Source organism: Emydura macquarii, unplaced genomic scaffold, assembly GCF_026122565.2.
Source record: "Emydura macquarii macquarii isolate MOO-44397 ecotype Brisbane River unplaced genomic scaffold, CSIRO-AGI_Emac_v2 contig_3240, whole genome shotgun sequence".
Taxonomy (NCBI): domain Eukaryota; kingdom Metazoa; phylum Chordata; order Testudines; family Chelidae; genus Emydura; species Emydura macquarii.
This window is the reverse complement of record NW_027133377.1, coordinates 4,686,476-4,712,674: the sequence shown is the minus strand read 5'-3', so window position 1 is coordinate 4,712,674 and position 26,199 is coordinate 4,686,476. Positions and strand designations below refer to the sequence as shown.

Genomic DNA, 26,199 nt, shown 5'->3' with positions numbered 1-26,199 from the left:
TGGGTCAGTTATATGAACAATAATTCATTAAAGGATGGCATGTAAAGTCTCCACTGAGAGCCAGTAACACATTGGTCGGCATAGTCACTGCAACATGTATGCAAGGATAATATTTAAGGAGTTATGTGCCTATACTGGAAAATACTTTCTTAAGGTGTGTGAGTTAAAGTATGTCAGCAAAAGGTGAAAAACATGGTCCTTTCGGATGAGATGCCTATCTATCTGGCTATATGCAAATTAAGTATCATATACCTCACAATAGATCTCTATTTACATACTAAGCCCACAGCTAATCAACATCGAGAAATTAACAATGCTAAATCTATAGGAAGGAATACATAGCAGGATGGTATCTGGTTTATGAGTAAAGATCAAAGGACTGTTTTGATATATCTAGGTTTGCAAAGGGACATCCTGGTATCTTTCACTTAGAAAGTAAGCTGACAGCGGGCTTGTTTCGTGAATAGAAGATCACAGCCAAGCCTGGTTGTAATAGGCTGGAAGGATTTGGGTACGCTTTTGCTATTATGACAGAATAGTATCCTGTTATTTAATTCAGGCTCTAGTATACAAGTTATTATTTCATTTTATATGTAACCTTTGTTTCCAATATTTCTGATTGCTATCATTTGAATCTCCGTTCTTTGTTAAATAAACTTCTACTTGCTTTTGCTAAGTGGTGTGTGTGATTAGCAGAGCTGTGTTCTGTGGTGTAACTGGTAAGCTGGGGTGTACTGTTCCTTTGTGAACAGAGGAGCTGGGGATTCTGTGAGTGTCCAGTGAATTGGGAACTGGACAGTCCAGAGAGATGCTCAGAGTTCTTGGGGGTTGGAGTGTGTCTGTGGAGTGCTTGTGCTGCCAGAGGCTAGTGGAATTGGGGAGCTCACCCACAGCAAGCATGGAAAGGCTTTCTCACACTAAGGACAGGTACCAGGGGAGTGCGTCACAACCTCGAGTATCCCCTGGAAGCAAGCACACTATAGGGGTTGGTTCACACTTACCGCGCTATTCGGCAGCAGTTGACGGGAGTTACGCAAACTACGCAGAATAGTTTGTGTAACTCACGTCGATTGCTCTGCTTCCGTTCTGTGTACTGTTTACATTGCGCTGAGCCGACGGGAACACTTACAGCGCTACGCTACTTGAGGGGGTGGACTTACTAAGTCGACTTCCTGATTGATTGAGCGGGTCTCGCTGACTGCTCAAATCAATCCAGAAAGATCGATCTGGCGGCGGCGAATTTGTTGCCATCAGTATAAACGTAGCCTACGCATCCAGACACCTAACTCCTGCTTCAGGCCAAATGCAATCCATGAACTGGGGGAAGTAAGGCATTCCTCCGCTTAACTTGCCTGTGAAGTAGGCATGCTCAGAGGTCACCTACCTCCATGCAAAACAGAAGGAGAAGCTCCCTTTAGCCCAGTTGTTAGGGCACTCACCCAAGATGTGGGAGACCATAGTTCAAGTCCCCACTCTACCTGATGAACAAGGATCTTCCAGGTCAGCGTCCTAACCCCTTGGCTACAGAATCTCACTCTATCTGGCCCAATTATTTAATTAAAGTGGAACAATTTCAACAGGAGAGATTGAGGGGACCAACCTCAGAATACTACTTACACGCAATCTGTTTTGTGCAAAGGTAAGCTGCCTCTGAGAAAGCCTACCGGCTCAGTCCCTTCACACAAATGAAGCAGCAGAGTCTCTGTCTTCCCTTGGTAAATGGATCTCTAGCAGAGGCAGGCACCTATCTCCATGAGAGGGGCAGGGTTTGGCACACATCCTTCTCATCGGCATCTCCCATTGGCTAGTTTAGATGGCTCCCCGAACAGCGTACTGGCTTTGGAGACTAAGGCACCTCTATCCTCCTGTGCATTGTGTAGGGAGCCAAGGCACCTAATTCAAGCTAACTGTGGATTGCAGAGTTGTTCTTGTGATTTTCTAGGTGCCTAAAAGTTAGGCCCTGTGACACTGAGCATCCCAATGCCTACGGGCTAGTCTACACATAACACTGACAGTGGCACAGCTGTATTGGTGCAGCTGTAAGAGCGCTTGTGCAGCTGCATTATGTCGACAGGAGAGAGCTCTCCCGCTGACAAAATAAAACCACATAAATGAGTGACCATAGCTATGTTGGCGGGAGAGCATTCCCCGCCGACATAGCACTGTCCACACAAGCACTTATGCCAGCAAAACTTATGTCGCTATGGGGTGTGTTTTTTTCACATCCCTGAGCGACAAAAGTTTTGCCGGCATAAGTGCTAGTGTAGACAAGGCCTAAGTGTAGTGTACTAAGACTGTCATGTGACAGCATTGGACACAGAAATGTACATCAGCATCTGCCAATGAAGCAACCATGCTATAGGTATATTGTGTAGCTTGAGTAATAATCAGTTATGGGCATGCTTGTATTTGCCTGCAGACCTTGAATGGCTGTACACTTTTTTTTAAATGTGCTTCATTCTATCTTTAATCATGCATGGGACTGTACGTGCTGTAAAAGCTTTCATTATGTATCACAGAACAGGGAAAATCTGACTTTGCTCCATAGTTTCCTGACTTTAGATTCTGCCAGATTTCTTTTTTTCCTTTTCCAAGGGGTTGGGGCATAGGAGGCGGCTCACCATCGCTTTCCGCTTCCCTTAGGAAGGGTATATAGTACTAATCACAGTAATAAATTACCTCCAATCAGATTACATATTTGTACATCTCATTCATATTATCTCTTCCTGAAAGGGCCCTGATAGTGTAGAACATTCATTCTCTGTGATACAATTTATGAAGTATGCTGGCACGTCTGCTTTTGGCAGCGGAGCCCTTTGTCTATAATCTGCTGACCTTGTATGTTTTATATAGAAGCATAAGCACAGTCGCACACAAATCTCCTACTCAATGGTATTTTTAGTTTTCCTTTCGACTAGATTAATCTTTATGTATCTACATTCAAGTTGTTTGGTGCTCAATGCAGAGAGGTGTAAGGTAGCCCAGTGCAAGCTTTGATGGCCATTTCCCCATTTTTTTCTTTCTATCGCTTCCTAAACTACTGTATTATGCAAGTGTAACAGTAATACTACTCATTCTAACTAAATTATTCCATGAGACTGCTGGGTGGGGAGGGATCCATCCCCAAGCTGGTGAAGATGCCTGATGTGTTTGTTGGAGTGAGCACTTCAAAAACCCCAGTTACAGACTCACAAGGTGACAGTCAGGTCTAAGTTTAAACCATTCGGCCAGTTTCCAGATGAGGCCAAAGGTCACAACTGCAGCTGCTGACTGTATGTACATGAAATCTTAACATAAGGAAGATTAAAAGGAGGCCATTGGAGCAACTGGTAAGGAGCTGATGATGAAGAGTGACTAATATTTGAATATCTCTAACTTCCAAAATCAAAAAGGCATGTCAATGTGCAAAAATATATTCCTTGGGCCTATTACAACCTTGAATATCTGCATGCAATGGGAGTTGTGCACATCCCAGGGAAGAATTTAATCCTCGACTAGCAAAATACTGCAATGGCTACGCAGGCTTCCCTCCTCCTAAAGCTGACAGTTCAGTAGCACTTTTGCTCAGATAACAACATGTACAGGTAAATAAGTCAGTTTAAGGCTCAAAAAATAATTTTTGGTGCCTCTTCCACTCAGCGGCTGCCACTAAGACGTGATTTAGGAATTAAAAGGATTGCATTGACTGCATATGAGTATATAAGAAACTGATTTGCCAAATTAACTTTAAATAGTAAAATAACCTGGCAGTTTAAGTAAGTGATTTCGCTAAGTGTTCCGAAACCTGAATCCAATGTTGCACCAAATAATTCTCTTGAAATTTCTGCTTCCTAAGAGCTTGATCTGGAAGCCCTTACTCAGCCAGGCCATCTTTTCTGATTTCACTGGGCCTACATAAAAGTAAAGATCATAAAAGTAAAGATTTGCCTGATACAAGCATTATAAAAGATACGTGGTTGGCTATGAGGTTTAACTGTGCAGGTCCCTCTTAAAACCAAAAATGCCAGATCTTCTTAGCCAACTGTTAAAAAAATGTAACAACAATTATAAGTGCAGTGACTCCAAATCTCACACTGTGATAAAAGACACACTGCCTTCAATTTCAGGCTTGAGATATCTGGGGTAGAGACACACTTTGCTATTTGTTATTATTAATTTTGATTGATTATATGGAAATGGGACTTTACTGCTGTCTATAGCTGTTGTACATAACACTGTAAATGTATTTCAGTCACAGATATTTGACTGCTGTCTTCTCATTTTTACAACTGTTACCCTCCTTCAGTGCCTTTCATCTGAGGATCTCAATGTGTATTACAAGCATTAATTAACTAAGACATGCAGCACCTCCATGAAATAGATAAGTATTACCATACCACTTTACAGGTGGGCAAACTGCAGCACAGACTGGTTACGTGAGTTGTCTATGGTCATATAGCAAGTCAGAGCCTGACTCTCAATTTCCTGGTCTAACTGCTACCCAACGTACAGAGTTTGAAGATGTGTAGAAGTGGCAAGGAACATTCTCCTGTAACTACACAGAAGCTCAGAGATCAGCAGGGAAATCAGCGAACCTCAGAACATCCTCACAGAGAGCCAGTTGCCTCTCCAGGACATTCTTTGCTACTGGCAGCAAAACTCACCCAGCAGAAGGGCTGCCATTTGTGGCCTTGCTGCAGCTGTACACAAACCCCCTCAGTGAGGTGAGGGCAACAAATGCTGTGGTACTGGGGCTCTTCTGAGCAGCCATAATTCCAAATAGATTTTGTGGTGGAAAGTCCATTGGTTTGGGAAGTGAATGTGAACAGCAGTTTCACCTCTTGCTCATCCCTGCATTTGGTCATCCCTACCTCCCAAACTCACAATGCCCCAACCACACAGGGGGCTTTCACCATTTTGAGAGAAGTGGGGACAATGCCTTCAAATCTCTGCTACCTTCTTCCACATGGAATGGATAGATTGAACTGGGTATCTGTGCCAGTTTTTATAATACATGCTGGATTCCCCACACTGCAGTGAACGACAATAGACCTCTGTAAAAATTAGAATCCAAAACAGGATATCAGGAGCAAACATCTTTCCTTGGATTATACCAGCAATGAAAAAGCTCTGGCTCCTCTCAGAATAATTATCCCTCATACTATCTCTCTCCACCCCCAATAAAAAATCCTTTAATCAAATAATTAAAAAAAGAAGCCAACAAATATATTGGCCAAACAAGCCAATGGATTAACACACATTTCCAACCATTCTCTCACACATCCTGAACACATAAAAAAGCATGAAACAACTCACGACAATAAAATAGTTCAAACAAGACACACATGAAAAGCAGAAACACAAGGTCTAGGCATAGCTCCAGACCATGAAGATGGCCCAAGTCCTACAACTCTGCAAATCTTCCTGATGCAAAATATTCCACCAGTTTTTTTGAACCATCAGTTCACAAATGCCTTTTTAAAGCAACACTTGGTTTTGAAAGAGGGTGAGGGGAAAGATAAAGACACATGGAAAATATATCAAGATGGGTAAAAGTGTAAAAGTTTAACTGTTTTGTTTTATGCAAAGAAAACATCAGACCACAGTACAGAAAAAAGTGAAGGCTGAGACCCTTGGATTCCTGTGATAAATCTAAAGCTTATACATAAAAGCTCCCCTTTGTTGAAAAAGTTGTTAGACACAACAAAAAAGAAATGTTTCGTAAGTGCAAGCTCTGCCTCTGACCTTTCACTCTGTAACCGTCAGGCTTCATTAATTTTCACAAGGCCTGACAGCTCTAGCGTTAATACTCACACTTGCTGATCGAGCCACACAGCAGGTTCAGACTGCTACCTTCTCCTCTGAAACTCATGCATTAGGGTTTCTTCCATGCTGGCAATGGAAAACCAAGTCTAAGAAACATTAAACACAAAAAACTACGTTACAATAATGCCAAGGTTGAGCCATAAACCCATGAAAGCAAGGAAATGCTGAGTGAATCTTTGTCTCATCACCCATAACTCAGTCCTGGAGAGCTGAAGCATTGCAGCACATAAGGCTTTCCACTGGAGTCCACAGCACTAGGAGATGTTACTTGATCTATGTGGTCCCTGACCAGCAGTCTGATGCTGCAGAACCAGTGGTGCCCAAAAGCAAATATTCCTATCCACCTATCTGGCCCAAATAGAAGTAAAATAAATTGTATGACAGTGACATGTAACATCGCCCAGTGGAGTAGGACCCCTGAAATAGGACCATGTACACTATGGTATCTAGTTACAAAGGGGATGATTTAAGGATGCAGTAACAATGGTAAGTTGGAAATTCCTTGCTTTTATGCATTTATGTCTCAACCGTAACATTATTCTAATGTAACTGTTTGTGATTAATATCCGGGGTTATTTTTGTTCAAAAACATAAAATGTGGCATGACAGTAAGAGATCATCTTTTGTTTCACTATGAGGTGATGCCACAGCCTACTTACAGCTGTAATGACATCAGCTATTTTTTACCTCTCAAGTTTGTTTGGAAGTTTGAGGTTTGTTGGGATAACATTATTGAAACTGTTGCTCCCCTGGAATCTAGCAAGGGAAGGTTTTCACTAGATCTTAACAACTGATGCACCATGTTTATTTCTCCTGAAGTGGAATCCAAATTAGGCATTCTTTGAAAGCTGCAGCGTGATTTGTAACTTACAGTATTGCCAACCGGAATGTTCAAAAATCTTGAATCAGCCCCACCCCAAAATAATGAGAGTGGCTTAAAAATTATGGGATTTAAAAAAGAATAAGTTTGTAATTCTTTTTATTTGCCTGCTGGTGAGTGAGCCTTTAGAGTTAATGTTTTCAAGTTTTCCTCCAAAATGAAGAGAGCTAGAAGTTTACTTAAAAAAAGCTGAGATTCTCCTATGACAACTCCAGGAGATGGGGCTTTAAGGCAAATATCAAACAACACAAAACTCACATAAAATTGCAAGGGTTGACAACACTGATTTACCTTAAAGTCTACCATTAAATTTAGACAAGTATGAAGGGGCAATATGGTCATTGCATCATGCAATTTTTTTCATTCATTTTTAAAATCAATCCTTGCAGAATTTATTTTAAATGTGCCAATCACTCTAGGACTTCATATAAACAATACAGGGCACAAAGAGAAGGCCTAACATGATTGCTGAGTGCTGTATGTTTGCTTTTAAAAGGATCCATTTAAATGAAATAGCACTAACTTGGGATAACATAAGGGTAATAGGCCAGATTTAGCCCTCATTTCATCTGGTGAATTGGAGAAGAGCTCCACTGATTTAGGCAGAATTATTCCAGATTTATACTAGTGTAAATAAGATCAGTGTCTAGTCCCATATAGTTTACAAGAACATGTACCTTTAAAAGGGAAGGAGAAGAATTGTTCTAAAAAACGTAATATTTATCTCTTTGAACCATGGACATAAAATACTAAATATATTAAGATATAACACATTAAAGCTGACAAATTCCAGACAAATTTCATCTCAATGTAGTTTCAAATGCCTGAGATATTGAACTTTGAATACAGAGGAGACAATGGAAACAAAAAGCTCAGTGCCAGTGAAGTGCAATGGAAATACTCTTCTAGAACTTGATTAAAACTAAATTGAAAAAGAACATTTTTGGTTAATATTACATTAGACTAAAATATAGAAATGAATCATAATACTATCTAAATCTAATAAGAAAAAGCCATCTCAATTTCAAAACTTTCAAAGCATTCTCTATAAATGCATCACAGATCAATTTACATGGTACTTTTGCCAATAAGCAAAACCAAATCACAGGTTCCAATTGCCTTAACTCATATTGGAAAGTGCGAAAGCAAATGCTAGAAAATGCAATTACTGCAAACAAACTCCATTTTCTCCACTCAGGAGGGAATTTCAGGGAACATTTTATTGCCATCAAATAATATTTCTAAAGGCATCAATACACAATTCTATTTTCTTTTCAGAGTCTCCACTCACTATATAACCTAATCCTGTATCAAGAAAACCTCCAGATTTCAAACTAACTCATCAGAAGTGGATATTACCTTGTGCACATCGACATCGTGTCAATTTTAATAATTTGCTCTTTGAATCCTAAGAACAGCAAAACCAATCATGAGTGCCTGACACAAACAGCTAATACTTCTAATAACATCCTCTTTTGCTTTTGTAATTTACAATTCCAATTAAGCGTCTTTTTTTAAATGAAAAAAAAAGGCTATCAGAAAAGGAGGTCATCTTGAGAAACAATTATATTGAATGTAATTAAATTAATCATCACCATGGAGGACAGTCTTGGTATTTTCATGTATATATATTTCCACACTTCAAAAGGCCAACAAATGCTACTATTTAGAGTTTCACATCAAAAGATAATCTTTGTTTTAAAGAAAGACATAAGAAGATTGGAACCTGATACTTCACCTCTTACTCAGGCAAAACAATGCCCTAAAAGCAATGGAAGATTTTTCTTGAATAAAGACTGCAGGATCCAGACCCAAATGTGGCCCAAAAATCTTTACTGGTTTTGTGCAATAAAGACTTGATCCAATTCCCACTGATGTCAATGGAGAGACTTTCATTGCTGTCCATGGGAGTGAGAACTGACCCTATACCTGAATGCCTCTTACTGAGAGTCACATCCAAATACCAAAACACTTCCTTTTGTCTTTTTTTCCCCATCTCATGAATTTGTTCTATTTATTTTGTTGCTAGTTTCTAAAATCAGAGACCCACATTCTTGGAAGTCTACAGTTCACATGCACATACATTTATATGAATCACGCTCTATATCCATTTAGTATTTCTTGAAAAACAAAATTCCTCCAAACAAATCCAGTAAGTTGCCTTGATTATTCTGTATCCTCTAGTTTCAAACACACAGATAGAGAAGCCATGAAAGGATTTTTTATTATTAAGAATTGTTGTTAACCATCATTTTAGGATACAATATCATTGAGGCAAATTTTCAGATTTTTATGTAGAAATAATAAATGTGTTTTTTCAAGAAATAATATGCTTTTTGAAGCAGCAACTATCATTGTTTGTGTACTTCCTGGAATAATGGGGCCAGGCCTGGCCGGCTACTAGGCACTACTGCAGTACAAATGTTAAACGTAACTGAATAAAGTACTAATGAGAATCATTAAGAAATAATAAGCCAGGACAATACAGAGGAACAACAACAATAACAACAAAAAAGAAGTAAAAACATATACAAAGGGAAAAAAAGATAGATGCTTTCAAAAATTTTACCCTATTAGTGACATAGGTGAATAATTCTCTGACTGTCACTAGGACTTTGGCTCCTAAATCACTTCTGAAAATGGGACTTTGGACTTATCTACATAGGAACACTTAGGAAAGTTCATCAGACTTGACTAAAAGTGTGAATTTAAAGCGGCTTAGTTGAACTGCACTAAACCCATATGAACACGCTTACTGAGAATTAAAGTGGATTTAATTCAGTTTATCTTAATTCAATTTGTAAATAAATTACGGTAAACTAAACCGAATTAAGATCACTTTAATTCTGAATAAGAGCATCCAGATAGGGGTTTAATACAGTTCAACTAATCCACTTTAAAAGCTAATTCACATTAATTTTCCTTAAATTATATCTACTGCGCCGCAGTGTGGGCTACAAGGGTGTGGCCTGCAGAGCACACTGAAGTGTTGAACGCTAACTGCTCTGAGTGGATTAAAAGGTAAGTAGTTCGCATAGTCCTCTTTCAAAACACAATTAATATTAACATGTTCATACCAGCAGCATCCACACAGAGCAGTTAGCATGCAATACTTTGGTGCACTCTGCAATTCACAACCCCACAATCCACCTGATAAAACAGTGTAGACAAGCCCTTAGGCTCCTAAGCCATTTAGGTGCTTAACAAATTTTACCCTATATCTTGCGTGTGTATGTGTGTGGTTTTTAGTTGCTAGCATTTGTATAATAAGCACATCTGTTAAAGAAAATAGTATTTTTAAAATCTTTCTTGAATTTATTTTGGTTTGTTGGTTTTGGTTCCTTTGTTATCCGAAAAGGAAAAGATGAAAAGCTGAACTAACTCCACTTCCAGCAGCTGATCAATACCAACCTGACGGCACTGCCTGATAGCCCTGCTTAATATATCTGATCTCACAATAAACATCATGGTTCTTTTCCAGATTTTTCTACAGGCGATGAAAACAAATGACTAGTTGCAGGGAGGATGCTATCAGTGGTTACAGTCAATTAAAAAAATATATTCAGGTGCAAGGTGTTTGTGAGCTATTGTTATCCATCATTTATTGCCTCTTTTTACTGCCCAGGTTTAAATTTATTATTTTAAATAAATCTAAACATTCCAGTACAGTCTCTTGAGATGAACCTGGATACCATGAATCTCTGGAGCCTTGTAAGGAAATTCCTTTAATAATCCAACCCACTGAGAGGTTTCTTAGCTACTAAAATGAGACAACCAAATGATTCCAGCTGTAGCTTATCATTTCAGCCAATCAGGTTTTTTGGTTTTTTTTTTTTATTCCTTGTTTTTATTTTATTTTTTCTAACCATTTAGAGATGCCTCAGGAGAGTAACACCTGCCTGCAGAAATTTTCCATGAAAATGCAGGGACATACAGTACAAAACGCCCCATTTGACAGCCACAAGGAAATCTGTACAAAAAGAGGAGTGTAGCAGAATGGTCCAAAGGAACAACCATGGAACTGGGGGCCAGGGACTCCTGAGTTCTAATCTTAGCTCTGTCACTTTGTTCTTGTTGCTGTCTCTGGGTGTTTGGCCTTGGGCAAGCCACAGACGCTACCGTATTTATATTATGGTCATTCCTAGACCAGTGGTTCCCATCCTGTGGTCCGGGGCCCACCATTCCTCCCCTGCTGACTGAAGGGAGCCGCCATCTAAGGACTCAGGCATAGCATGTTCCTGCAGGGCTACAAGACCAGTGCAGGCTCCTTGCTAGAGCCAAGGAGACAGGAGATCAGCGCTTCCCTCCCCATGGCTGTAGCAGGAAGCAAGGCAAAGCGCTCCTCCTGGGTCCATAGGCACTGGGGTCCCTGCTGGTGCCAGAGAGAGAGAGGAGATCAGTGCGCCCCTCCCCTGGCTCCAGCAGAGAGGAAAATGCTCTGCTCGGGTCCCTGCTGGAGCCAGAGGAAGGGGAGCACTGATTTCCTGTCCCCTGGGCTGCAGAAAGGAGCCACTGCCTAGGCACCCAGGGGGAGCACACAGGGCTACAGGATACCTGCAGTTTCCCTGGTGCAGCCAGGGAAAGGGGAGATCAGCAAGAGGAAGCCTCCTCACTGCACTCCTTCTGTCTGGCTGCAGTGGGTGGGGGAAGGGAGACTGCTGGTGGAGCAGCGAGGACCTACCTACCATGCTTGAGGAGGGTCTAAAAATCAGTACCTTCCAGTATGGCCACCCACTGTGACTTAACTTCCTAGCCATGTGCTTCAGAGTCTAGTGACAGTCACTCATCTACACTAGTGCTTGGTCTCTGAGTGTGTGACATTCTGTGAGTAATTTGCAGGTGTAAAATAGCAAATGTAAAAATGAGCACAGTAGCATCAAAATGTTTACTTTAAATGGGTAGTGATTTGTAGTCCTTAATGGTGTGTACGTCAATACATTTTTTATGAGTTGATAGACTGGTGGCCCTTCGGGGTTGTAAAAATGGTATTTGTGGCCCGTGAGCCAAAAAGGTTGGGAACCGCTGTCTTAGAGGCACCAACTGAGCACAGGGCTCCACTGTGCTAAACATTGTATATATATGATTACAGACTGTCACAGTCCTGAAGAAATAAAACCTAAGGCCTTGATCCTGCAATTGACTCTCTTAGGGCATGTCACCTCAATAAACTCACTTCCCATACAGAGTAAAATTGCAGGATAGGGGCCTAGACAGACAAAGCGTGGGTGACAGTAATTAGTGGTAAAATCTCTATTTTACCAGTACCAAGGCACAGACAGACTAAGTGATTCGTCCAAGACCCAAAATTACACAGGAAATCTGTGGCAGAGTCACGATAAAACCTAGATCTCTTCTGTTCCAGTCTATTGCCTTAACTAGAAGACCATCTTTCCCATCCATTTCTGCCTCACCTTCCTCATTATTAAAATGGGGATAATATTAGTTACCTGTTGTGTTAATTGACAAAACACACAAAACATTGACGTGGTAAAGCGTTAAGCACTGCGACTGTATCTGTGCATCTGAATCCGCAGCACCATTTATTTTAATGAGGTTCTGAAGTAGCTGAGTTATGCTGCAAATGCAGTCTTCCATCCTGTACGAAAATTTCTTACATACCCAAAAGCCTTGCTGGAAAACATACTTTTGGCACCTAAATGCCATTTGTAACAGTGTGCTGGGCAGGCAACATTTTGAATTTCTAGTCTATTGTGTCTTTTTCAATTACTCTCCACTGACCCTATTCACTTATCCTTTTCAGACTTCATTTCTAGTGTTTTGTTAAATAAAAAAACAACCTCCTAAAGAAAGGTATGATTTGCACCTCTTAAGCACTAAAGAACAGACAAGTACACTTAATCAGAAATGGCAATTAATAATGAAAGGTAACAATCACTATTCCACCCATTTAAGAAATAGTAACAATTTACTTCTTATTTATATTCCTTTCTGCCAACATTTTTGCCCCTTCACCTAAAAGGCAGCCATCACTGTTTTTACATCTGGCCTAATGGAAGGCCATACTTGTTTATGAATGGCTCTATTGCTTCCACTATAACTTTATGCATGTCCTCTCAAGTCACTTGGTCAAATACCAGACTAATTTTAACATCCATAGGCAGAATCGCCCAGTCATCAAAGCAAGGGCTCTTCCTTCTGCTCAGCCCCAATGCTACCCCAATGGAGCAGTCCAGGTGACTAGTGAGTTTTGTATCTCCCACACCATCACTGTTCACTGCCTTTTTTTTCTCTTCAGCCTCTGGCTACCAGCATGGTACTGTAATTTACTTCCAGAAGGGCAAGTGAACAGCCTTCTTTCTCTACAGCAGACAATAGTGCTATTCTAGGAGTTACAAAGTTGTGGTTATAGAGAGATGTGAGGCTGGTAAAAATCCTTTAGACAAACAAATATACTTTCTTCCCAACAGCAGCAGAGGCTTCACTGTGACAGAGGAGAGAAGGAAGAAGAATGAATCTCCTTCACTACAATTCCAAGAGAAAACTTAATGGACCTTTCACATATAGAACGTTGTCATTTCCCTGTAGCTCTTCTGCTGTCCCTCAGCTCTAAGCCTTTGAGCTCCAACACCATGTGCTTCTCAGGGATAGTGAGGTTTACTGAGGGGCAACAAATTCCAGGAACATGATGTAATACATAGGGAGGGAGTAGACAGCTCAGATAAATAACCAAGCAGACCCTGTATACAGCTCTGACAAAATGGGGTAACTTTGGGTGGCTGTTTTTTAATTAGAAATTTTCATTTACAGATGCTTGGTTATGAACAGCACCAGAAGAGAAAATGCCAAAATGTCAGGAGGAAGGCTAGTGTAGTCCTATTTCAAGAAACTCAGCTGGTTTAGAAAGATGCAAATAAAACTTTCTGGAGGCTCATCCAAAACAAGACTCTTGGATCCTTTGAGGGTTCACTTGTCACTAGTAATATGCAATTCACGGAGCAAAGAGGGTTCCTAAGCCCCAAATGTTCTTAATAAGATGGATCAAAGTCAGCCCTAGGAAAAGAAAGAACATCTTCCATTTGACTGATTTTGTGTCCGCCTGTTGTCTTATCTGTCTTTCTGTTCTTTGTAGTTTACCTCCATCTCCTTCCCCAGTTTGATGTTCTTTTGTCATCAATTTGTGTTGACTTTGCAACATCTCGCCTCTCTTCTTACATTACTATCCCCTGTTGTGCTGCTTTGTTCCTGCCTTATACTACATGGGCCATCAGTAGTGAGGTTTTAGTAACCTTTGCCTCATAGCTAGCATGCAGAGTGGGAACAGAAAGCCCAGTACAGCTAAGGACAGCAGGATAAGGTGGAGTGAAGCAACTGAGTGAAACTATCTTCTAAAAATGGAGCGTCTTGACTGAGCGATCTGAGAAACTTCAAGTTCTCAAATGTTTTGGATATCGGGAACGAGTCCCCCCACGTCACTCATCAACCTAAGAAGCTCACAGGGCAGTTCAATAGATAGTCACTGTGGAGCAAATTCTGCTCATACACACCAGTTTAATTCCTTCAACTTCAACAGCATTATTTCACATTTACACAACTGAGAACAGAAGCTGCCTGGGGGCCTCCAGACTGGCCTATCTAGAAGTCTTTCAGAACAGTTATTATTTACACTGTCATTCTCAGAGGGACACTGCAGGATATTTAAAAAACAAATTTTCTCTTTAAAAAAAGACAGTAGAATATGACATTTTCTTTCTCACTACAACAAGCACCATGTGGATAAATGACCAAACTGCTGGCACCTCCCCAGAAACACCAATGGAAATCAAGCTTTACATTTCAAGACATCCCAGTACAAAATTTCAAATAAATATTCTACATCAATCTTTTATACGCTCTTAACCCAACCCAAAAATTAATTACACGGTTTTTCTTTTCTGATCCTTCTGTGCCAAGTGTCAGGCATTCCTGATACAAAAACGCAATGCTAAATTTGTTAGGGCTCAGATCCTGGCCTCTAGCCCACTGGAACCAGAGGATTCATTAACAAGTCACATAGGCTGGTAATATCCAGGAGGAAGCATAGCTCACAAAACTGCCCATTTTTCTTGCAGTAAGGAAAATAAAGACAGTAATTCTTGGAACATTTATTAACTCCCCAGTATTGGTAATTACCATAAGACGAAGGTCTGCCAGCCTTCCATTAACATAAGCTACTGCAAGTTGCTTTTGAATGGTACACTAATGCCCATGATACTGTGAATAAATGCTAACATCAGAGTTTTAGGACTCAAGCCCTGAATCTCACAAATGCTTTAAACAGATCTTCACTCTCACTGGTTGTCTGACCAAAAGAAATTCATTTTATACACACAAAAAAGTCAAGGAGGCATTCATTTATGCAAGCACTTTCTTAGCTCATCTTAAAAAGAATCTCCTGTATTCACCAACAATTTCCTAAATGTGTAGAACTGTGAGGGAAAATTTAAAACAAAAAAAACCTTAAGAGCCCTTGTACTGTCTGCAACCAGGACACTGATGACCAATTTTAAATTGAATTACACAGCCTGCTAATCTTTATGATGAGATAAAATTTCTTTGGACACTACATATTATACTAAAATCTACACAGCGGTTTCTCTCCTCCAACCCCAACCCCTCCCTCTGTTCCAAGCAACAACTCCTCCCATGAAACCATTGTTCTTACTAAGCAAGAATGTAATGCTCTACTGACTTTTTTTTTTTAATTAGGTACTGTTAATATGGTGCCATGAAAGATTCAGTAGAGAGGTATACATATCTGTACTTTGTAAATTTATTTATTTTTGATGTTATGTTTAATTTGGAAGCTATATATAAATAAATAGTATACCTAGTACATAGTCTGGGACTGCTTTTCATTGAAATCATTCCCAGACTGAGTTATGCAGCAGTAGCAGCAGCAATGCTTGATAAACCTGAAAGTAGTTATTGTGGAACACACTGAATTTTTCTCATGGCTATTTGCTGCAATGCTTTTACTTTGATATATTTTAACAGGGATTTTGGATTGGGGAGGGAAGGCATCGTTATGATTATTTAAGTGCATTTGTTTTGCTTGTGGTTTGATTGTTTGAAACCTAACTATCTCAGTGTTAAGCAAGGGCAGCCCTACCAAGCAGATCTAGGAAATGACAGAACAATTATTGAGATGAAAAGTCACAACCAAAAATTGTGAAATATTTTCTAGTACTCCCTGCTCCTTTCTTTCAATGAAAATTACCAAATTAACTTGTTGAAGAGGTTTCTTTATATTAAGTGTCTCTGGAGGGTGTCCTTTTTGAAAGCAAGATTAACTTCAACCAAGTATTCCAAAGTATTCAGATACCATCTTAAAATGTACACTGACTTGTTTTAAGATGAATTTCCATACTAATGCTTGATAGTGTATTAGTTGTACAGGTGGCATTACAGTATATTTCCAATAAGTTACTCTGATTGCAGAGGTGACAGACAGAAAGGACCAAGGTTCCTTCAAAATACAATACAAATACATGCACTTCCTTGAGAAAGTTCTTTATGAAAAGTTTCCAGGAAAAAACAATAAAAAGATCAGATACATGTAAAAGTTTTAAAAATACTTGCATTTATCCACATAGAGAATTCCACTAAAGTCAACTTAATTTTTGCATGCAAATCAATGGCAGGAAAATAGTCCCTTCTACTGAACCTACAAAGTTATACTTTCAGGGTGCTGTTTTTTATATAGCATATAGTAAGAATTTCAACTGACACTCGAAGTAGTAAAATAAAATATCAGGAAAGAACTGGAATGAATATGGCATGGAGAAAGAATTCTACATGTATTTTTTGAATTTCTTTATACATTGCTAGGTGAGGGGGGAAATATAGTTCCTTATCTTATGATGACAAGTGCTTATTGTTATATTTACCCATACTTTATAAATATATTAAGATGCAACATTCATACTTGTTTTGTATTCTCCTGTGAAAGAAAGAAAACTTATAGGTAAACAAAAAGTGAACATAGATTAATTTGGGAATTTTAAAAAATTAATGCCAGGGTTTAAAAGTGATGTTAAAGACACTACAAATTAGGAAACAATTAAAGATGAGATTGGACTATCATACAATACAAATATTTTTACAAATATTTCAAGCAAAGGGATCACGGAAAGCCTGCTCCCACTGAAGACTCCCACTGAACCTACGGGAGCAGAACTTGTCTGAATGTGTAAAAGAAGAGTCCTAAAGTATTAGAAGTCAGTCACTGAAGACATAGCTTTTTCCAAAACGAGATTAACAAATTTTTCTGGAGGTTTCTTCCCTCCTCCCAGAGCAGCAGTGTAGAATTCAAACACCCTTAAGAGAATTTAAACCAGAACATTTTCTTTCAAATGCAACTACTGAATGCATTCAAAATTTGTTACAAGAGCTAAGTGCATCGATATGGTATTTTACAGTTAGTCACTTAATTATTCATTCTGTATGTAAAGAATGGAGGAGCAGGTTTTAAAACAAGTTCCATAGGGTCAAAGCAGAAAGTAGAAATAAATAAAAATTTATAAAAAATAAAGAGAGATTTGTTTTCTGTTGCAATAATCATACTTTATAATATTTAGAAACTGTCTTCAGTTTTAAATTTGCTCAGAGCATTTTGCATTAATATCCTTCTGCATTTCTGACAATTTAAAACTTGTTGGGTTATTTTTTAATAAATACTCAAAGATGTTTATATTTCATGTCAGACACTGACAGAATTCTTATAAAAAATATTTTAAAAGGAGTACAATGAAATAAAGTCCTGTAAAGTCAAATGTTTGCTTACAGGAAATTTATTATCTTAAACGTTCCTAAATGTGTGAGATTAATGCTCAGCCCTAAATAGCTCACTCAGACAAAATTCCCATTTACTATTCCTGAGTCAGTGGAGGACTGGGTCCTGAGAAGATCCAAGTGTACAACTATAGCAAGGAAAGAATGGTTGAGAAAAGAATGAAGGAGGAACCTAAACCAAAAAAGAGTAAATGAAAGAGGGGGAGGGGAAGCAGAGCAAAGGAACCAGGTCTCCTCCTTCCCTGCCTTCTTCTCCTCCCGCCCCGTCCCCAAATACAGTGAACCGGAAGAATCATTCAGGAATGTACTCCTGAATTTTGAACAGTGGTAAGAAAATGTCCCAAATCTTATTCTTGTGTTCCAATTTGTCTTCTTCAGAAAGAATTTGGTTTTTAACAAGTAAATGCTATCATGGCAGGAGTCCAGCCTACAACTGTGGGAAACACTCTCAAATTTTGACAAGGGCTAATGTAGACGAGCTAAGCACGGATTAGAACAGGTCATCTCTTCATACTTCCTACAGCAACACCATGTTATCACAGCTCTTCCGGCTTTATCATCTACTCTACATTACAGTCAACAGTTTCAATCTGAAGCTGCTCCTTTCATTAAGCTAATCAAATATCATGTACAAAATGACCCACAGTGACTTTTCTACTTGGCGTAAAACACAAGCCTTAACAGAACCACCACTAACACACAAATAAGCGCAATGTAACCAGCCAACCAGCAAATTTAAATATATGCGTCCACTGCTTTTTTATTTCTTTCACTAACACATTGGACAAACTAAATGTACCACTTATAAAGTCAAAATTCTTTCACTTACATCAGTGCATTTCTACTGAAGTCAACAAAGCACTGGTGTAACTAAGGAGAATTTGACCCTAATCCAAAATCAGACTTGCCTTATTATGCCACATGATTCACAGATTTCCTCAGTTTACCTATCACATGCAGCAGCAATAGAAAGAGAAAACCCCAAGGGTACATCTACACTGCACACTCCTTACAGAAACATGCAGAGCACACTGACTGACTGCATGCTCCCCCTAGCACTGCTATAAATAGCAGTGTAGATTGTGAGACACTTCTGAGGTAAGTAAAGACACACTTGAGCTCTATATGGCCCTCTACTTGCCCAAGCAGTGCCTCCCCCATCTACACAGCTCCAAACAACAGTGTACGGTCCTGCTGCCAGAGCCTTTTCTGCCACAGTGAAAGACGCCATCCGGGGGGGAATGCTCTGATGAGGGGAGGCAGCGAGGAATGACATTGGAGCTCCCCGCTGCTGGAGCCTTTCCTTGCTGCCTCCCTCCTGCCAGAGCCTTTCACTGATGCATGTAGCTACACAACACAGTGTTGATGCAGCTTGCTTTTCACTGCAGCATGTAGCTATACATACCCCACACCAGGGGGTCTCAAACTGGGAGGTTATTATGGGAGGGGGTCGTGAGCGGTCAGCCCCATGCATGCTAGAACTGCAGCTGTCAGCTCCCTCCTCCCCCGCCCTACGCATGGCTGAAAGCCAGAGCTCTTCAGACCTGGGTGGCCAGAGAGCAGCGAGTGCTGGCTGGGTGCCCAATTCTGAAGGCAGTGCCCCCCCAGCAGCAGCACTGAAGTAACGGTGGCGTGGCATGGAGGGTTTGGGGGTGGCATGGCCTGGGGTGGGGGGGTCATCACTTTTGGCGGTGGGTCGTCAGAGCTTGAAAGGGGGTCCCAGCAAAACAAGTTTGAGAACCCCTGCCCTACACGCTGCCACCAGCGGTGTGCAGTGCAGATGTACCCTAAGAGGAACATTATTAGCAATGAATGTAAAAGATTAAAGGAGAGCATAAAAGAATCACTTTGCCCTTCCCAAACATTTCAGAAACAATGAACCAAATTTTCTATTTTCATTTATGCAGATATAAATTTGTGGTAGCTGCACCAACTTCACTGGAGTTATTCATCACTGTTGCCACAGAGCAACTTAGTCCTGCCATGGGTGCAGGGGACTGGACTAGATGACCTCTCAAGGCCCCTTCCAGTCCTACGATTCTGTGATTCTATAATTTAGCCTAACTTGTTCAATCCTGTGCTCCCCATGGGGGAGCTTTGCCTGAGTAAGAATAGAGCAAGCATCTAGGCAATAAATAGTAGTAGCAATTATTTTTTTAAAAAACTAAAACTGCTTGAAGGATTTCAGCTGGTCTAGAAAAGGCTCCCACAAATGGTACCTCAGACATGAAAAGTACGACTGAAACTGATGCAGACTACTCATGTGAGCAAGAGTTTGTAAGATCAGGCCCTATCCAACACAATACAATTACTTTCAGTCATTACAGATATATATTATATAAACTCAGCTTTGTTTTCACTTTTGCATTCATGACTTATTCAGTCACTTCCCAGCACGTGGGAAAGGACATATTGTATTTCGCCTACCATTCTATAATTACATACTCTTCTGTTTAATTTTCTACATATGGTTCAATGTGAAGAGAAGGGAAAAATGTGCACTGTGATATAATAATACACTAAATATACCTGGAAAGAAATGTATTAGCCATAGCATGATATCTTAATTCTTCCCCAGCATAGATGTGTGTTTATTGCAAGGTCAGTTAAGTTACTATAAGGGATTTTTAATGAAAACAATTATAAATTTTAAATAACTGTGTTTAAAGCATTTAACAGTCACTAAGGTCAAGCGATTACAGCAGTTACAAGACCCATGGGACATGTTCACACCAAAACAAAGTGAATAAATTACCTCAGCTGGCATGTGTAATCACTAAGTGACCACAGAGGTTATTCAGTGTACAAGCCCAGAAGAGTTTCATGCAAAACCAATAATGAAAATTTATCAGTCAAGGGAAAAAAAAGCATAAGAATTAACAAAAGTTATACTATAGACTACAAAACTATAGGGAATAGGGGACATGATGTGGAAGGCAAAGTTTGGTGAATGGTATACTGAGGCTGAAAAACACAACAGGAACAGGAAGAGGAGCTGACATTAATGTAATAACATAGGAGATGTAGTATCTTTTATTGCAATGTTTCTCAACCTTTTTGATACCAAGGACTGGCTTGCTGCCTTCCTAAACTGTGCCAGGGAGATATCAGGGACTGGCAACGCTCCACGGACCGGTCATTGAGAAACACTGTTTTATTGGACCAACAGAAACTGATCAAATAAAAGATATTACTGCACCCAACTTGTCTCTCTGGGACATGGCTACAACACCACTGCATATATTAATGACACAGACAGACAGGGCCCAACCCTGAATACTATGCACAACCAAAACACCCATTGAATTCAGCAGGCATTTCAGGCGCACAAAGAATTAGTCCTAGGGCAAAATGAAGGACTCAGTCCTTCTGCACACAAAACTCCTAATCATGTAAAAATGGGTTAGGATATTAAACTTGTGACTTTGGCTTCTCTGCCAAAAAACGGTGTGTTTTTACAACGGGATAACCAACGCACATTAGCAATCCCTCTAAAATCCTAGGAAACAAAGCCCTGTAGTTTTACCGCAAGGTCAATTAGACAAGGTCAACCACAGCTAGGAATACAGTGTTACCCTGACCTAGCTACCTTGGGGTGAAAACTACAGGTGGCTGGTTTCCACCAGGATTTTACATCGGAATCACTAACAAGCGTTAGCTATCCCACTGTAGAAACACCCTCCTCCCCTCCTTTTCTGCCACGAAGACATAGCCTGTGATGGGAATTTTGCGTGCAGAAAGGTTTTGGGAACAGGCCCTAACAGACAGGATGGGATGAACAGTTAAGATAGAATGAGACACAAAAGGAAGCAACATAATATAATTGTGCAAAAGAGAAAACAAATCTTAAGAATAGGAAACAGAGGGCGATTTGCTCATGTCTAGCACATGTAGGTATTTCTATGCCCCCATTACCACATTATCTAAGCATCTCACTATTCTTAATATATTTCTCCTTACAACATGTCTATGAGACAGGGCAGTGTTGTTATCCTCATTTTAGTGATGGTGAACTGAGGCACAGACAGATTAAAGGAGTTAGATGCTTACTCCCACTGAAATCAATGGGAGTTAGGTGCTTAAAAATCTTGTCCCAAGTCACACTGCTCTAATTCCAGGAGAGGAGAAGAGCAAATAGCAACAGATCCACACAGGCAGAACACATAATGGAGGAGTGCCAGCTATACTCCCCCTACCACTTCACCCTAAAGCACCTTCATGGATGCTCTCTATAGAGGTGGAGAGTGGCAGGCTGGGCAGTATTCAGGACATGGCCTTTTTCCATGGTTTCATGGTGATGACATTTTTCACGGAAGGGAGAGGTGACTAAGCTGGAGGCATGTGTTGCCCAGTCACTCCTCCCCCACTTCTCTCCACAGGGCCACTGAGCTCCTCTCTGCATTGTGTAACTCAAGGGGAGTGTACAGGCATGTCCCAAAGACAGTAAGGGAATTGCACCACTGTGAGGTATGAATAGTACTCAAGACAACAGATAAACTGAGAGAATGCTAAGAATAACTGCAACCATTATGTGGTGTAAAAAAAATCATTTGCAGCCTCATTCTATTACGCAAGCAAAGTGGCAGGTATTGTTTTGTATATGAATTTACAGGTGGACTCTATGGACTATCAAAACCAGAATGAAATACAATAGCAATCTCCTTAGTACATGAGAGGGAAATATTGGAGGCTGGAGCAGTATCTATTCAATGTATGATAACTTATGTAGTTAATGTTAAACTTAACCACAGAGCAAAATGAATAAATGTGCTGAACTAGGCACATATAACTCCTGCACAGATATATACTCTAGGTACATACACCAGGGGCTTATGTGGTGAAATTGCATCATAATGAATGCTTGTTAAATAAAGGGATATCTTTGATACATAAAATTCAATACGAAACAATGAAAATAGAACAGACCCTTACTCCTGCTGGCTTCTTGTAGTACAGATTGGCATCTTCAGAGAAAGTGCTGGATGTTAGCATTATCCTTATCAAGATACTACTATGGTACTTCGGAGTAATAACCCAATATTTAGACACTGCTTTGACCTCCATCCATAGGGGATATTGGATGTATGGGCTCAGGATAGCAAATCCTTCCAGGAGCAGCCTGCCACACAAGACATCTGAAGATTGAACCATCTTTAACAATAGTGCTGCCTACTTCCCCAGTGGGACTGACTCATAGGAGGCATAACCAACCCCTTTTGAAACCATGTATCCTCAAGAGTCCCTACACATTGCTGTGCATATGGACTTCAATTGTGACAGGCTTTTGTGGAGGATACACAAAGGGTGTGAAAGACAGCTCTTTGTATGCTCCTCCTCCTATGCACCCACAGAAGCTCCTGTCACATTATGACCCTGAACTAACACTGCTGCAGAAAAAGATGTGTTTTGAGCCATTAGAATACACTAGGACTTTCTAATCATAGGGTGGTGAGGCATAATTACAGCATGATGGCAGTGAGGGATACTAGAAGCTGTTGTAACCAGTATACAGCAGCAAGAGGAGGGGTAAATATTCTTAAAATAAGACAAGGGACTAGGAGACATCGAAGGCAAGTTGGGGAAAGAGAGTAAGAAAGTATAAATGTACAAGACAGGAAGAAGAAAAGCAAGGAGGAGGGAGAGAATGGTCAAGGATGTAGAAGGGAAGCTCTTTTGTTTAAAAAACATCCTTTTATGAACCAAAAAAAGTCCCTCCTCTTATCTCCCCAAAGGCCAGGCAAGAGAAGCCAATGAGATTTAATGATGCTATCAAAGGCCTTTAGAGACACGGTCTTCACACAGCAGCAGCTGAGAGAGTGCAATGACTGCGGCACAGTGCAATGATTCACCCAAGCTTTAAAAGGCTTTTATATAATGCTGCAGATTCATTTTGAGAAGAAAGAGATTTTGGAAGACCAGCTTGCTCAGTTGGGACATCCTAGCCTCTTTAATACCTCAGTGCAAACTGTGACATGTTAACACACAACTGGCCTCATGATATCATGTCTGATACATGAGAAAATCCATTCTCCTGAGTATAACCTACTCACTGCTGTCTTCCCCATTCCTGTGGAGCAGCTGTCATCCTCTTAATGAACCACCAGTGTCAACTGATCATTAGGACACATCTGGCAAAGTCAGCAGTGCAATAGGTGCTTTTATCTGGGAGATTCCAGAGCATAGCAGGAGTCAGCAGCCCTACCACTCCTTTGTCCGAAAGGTGCACTCATCTGAACCACCATAACCACATACTGCCTACTACAACCTCTTTGGAGCTGCCCCTCCCAATGGTGGGGAAAAGGGGATTTCCTCCTCTCTTGTTACACTGTTGCCACATGCACCATTCTACCTGACACATAGCAAGTAATATTTTGGCCGCAGACCCAGAGCTACAGCAATGCCAGCAACCCATGGTACACACTGCGTGCATACATCCAGTCCCACCATGACAGCATACACTCAGAGCTGCCGCCTAGCTCCTGAACTCTTGCCTTGGAATGACAGAGGTCTCTACCCCAAGATAATGCAGAGATAAAGCAAAATATCTAAATGTATCTTTAATTAACGGAATCATATTAGACAGAGCACATCGCACAAGAACTGATGCGGGGGTTGTGGAGGTGGGGTCTCCAAGTGCTTTAATTCAATTAGAAGGCAGTGAGTGACACTCAGACAGAAAAGGTTAATTGGGGTCACCAAAACACAATAATTCCTTACCTAACCAGTCATTAAACTTCTTAACCTCTGAGGGCAGTCCCAGCTCGGTGAAATCGCCTGTGTGGAGAAGGATGTCCCCATAAGGCATCTGGATGCCATCTGTTCTGGAGTGTGTGTCTGAGACGCAGACAAATCGCGTGTGGCCCGCTGGTTTTGGAGTGTCATATGGGATAGGGTCGACCCTAAAGCAGACACATAACAGAGCCCGTAACAGTTACATAGGTTACAACCCTCACATGGCATTAGTTCAAATATGAACATAAATCTCTATACACAAAGTGCTTAGGGAGAAATGTCCTGTTGTCTAGGACTCCATAATGCAGCTGCATCAACAATCCAAATGGTAAACACTTACCTGACAGGGAAACAAGACGGACAAAAATTATACATGTTACATCTTGGCCAGCACCAAGTCCTGAAATTAACATCAATAAAGAAATAGAGAAGGTGGATTCTAGGAATGTATAATCCAGTCAGACACTTTCCAACCAACCATTAGATGCTAGCACATATCCTATTAAATGACCAGGTGCATGGACCATTAAATAACATCGCTGCCAGCTGGGCCAGAATAGTCTCCTTCTAGGCTTGATCCTGCAAGAGACTGAGCAACAGGACTTCAGTCAAGCTAAGCACTATGCCACATGCTTAATGTTAAGCACATGAATAGTTCCACTGACTGCTGTAGGACTAATCACATGCATAAAGTTAAGCACATGCTTAAGTGCTGTGCTGGATCAGGGACCTGGTGCTCAGCACCTTGCTGGATGGAACTGAATGAAAGGAAAAAAGCGAATAGTGAGCATAAGAATAATATTGATTTGTTTTTAAAAAATGTTTTCAGTTTAATAATGTAACAGAAATAAGACAATTTCATAAGAAAACATAATCCTTAGCAGGGTTCCTCTTTGATTTTTTTTAATAGGCACATATACTTATTTATGTCCTGAGCTGTGTGGCGGCCTCCACACATAAGTTCAAATTCTTTGCTGTTGCAAACTGGCAGAGCATTGCTGTAGTCTATGGGGTAGTGCCAGTTTATGCAGGCTGAGAATTTGGAACACACACTGAAAATGTCACAAGAAGAGGAGACAAATGAGAGAACTGTGTAATATAAAACAAGATACGTGGAGCAATATCCCACAAGATTATATCCAGAAACTGTGTAACAGAATATTCTGCTGAGTTAACACTATATGGAGCTAAAGGATCTTGTGCAGAACTCTGAAGATTTTTAGATCTTTATTCTCACTGCCACTTCCTAACCCAGACTCAGGTGGGTTGTGTGTGTGTCAGGTGTAAAGTGTGGGTTTATGTGTTGATTAGCTGTCCCTCCCCATCCTCAGTGAAGACTAAGATCTGTGTAAAGTAGAAAAAGTTGCGGCAGTGTAACTATGTTGATGTAAACCCCTATCTTCAGTACTTAAACAGTACTTAAATACCTTCGTTCAAAAGACAAACCCCTGTATAGACAGGGCCTAAATGAAAGAATATTCTAACTAGTATTTTTTACTACCAAGAATTTATTTATCATCACATATACTACAAAACATTTCCTGAACAGTGCCCAAGTGCTACAAAGCTGTGTGCTAGAAATGGATAGATCACATTTTTAGATACTAGTATCCTATGACGCACGATCATAAATAACTACGCCTAACCCACAGTTCACTTGTCATATAAATGAATCAAGCTTTTGTTGCATTTGTTCATTGACTTGCTACTTTGCAAAATTCAAACATTTATAAAGTACCTCCCAGGTACTGGTGCAAATCAGTGAGGTTCAATTGTATTTAGTTGAGTTTTTTCCCCTGGCCTTTATTTTGCAAGTTGGGTGGGATGGGGAGGAAATGTTTGGTATGTAACTTGCATATGTTCCTGTATTTCTTTTACTATGGCAAAGATTTTGTTTTCCCAAAAAATAAAATAATGAGCAGATTTTATGATTATATGGCCCATATAACTGATTATCACCGTGGGTTTAAATGGAAACCCAAAAAGAAATC

The 26,199-nt window shown here is 40.2% G+C and overlaps 1 protein-coding gene across 2 annotated transcripts in view; it reads right to left on the bottom strand.

Annotated features, from left to right (window-relative positions):
- Nucleotides 1-26,199, bottom strand: part of MPPED2 (metallophosphoesterase domain containing 2) — a 139,319-nt gene that overhangs the window by 64,232 nt on the left and 48,888 nt on the right. For both annotated transcript variants that reach the window (XM_067532135.1, XM_067532136.1), the window contains exon 3: nucleotides 24,194-24,375. In XM_067532135.1, the coding sequence (XP_067388236.1) occupies nucleotides 24,194-24,375 (182 nt within the window). The remainder of the gene's footprint in view (nucleotides 1-24,193; nucleotides 24,376-26,199) is intronic.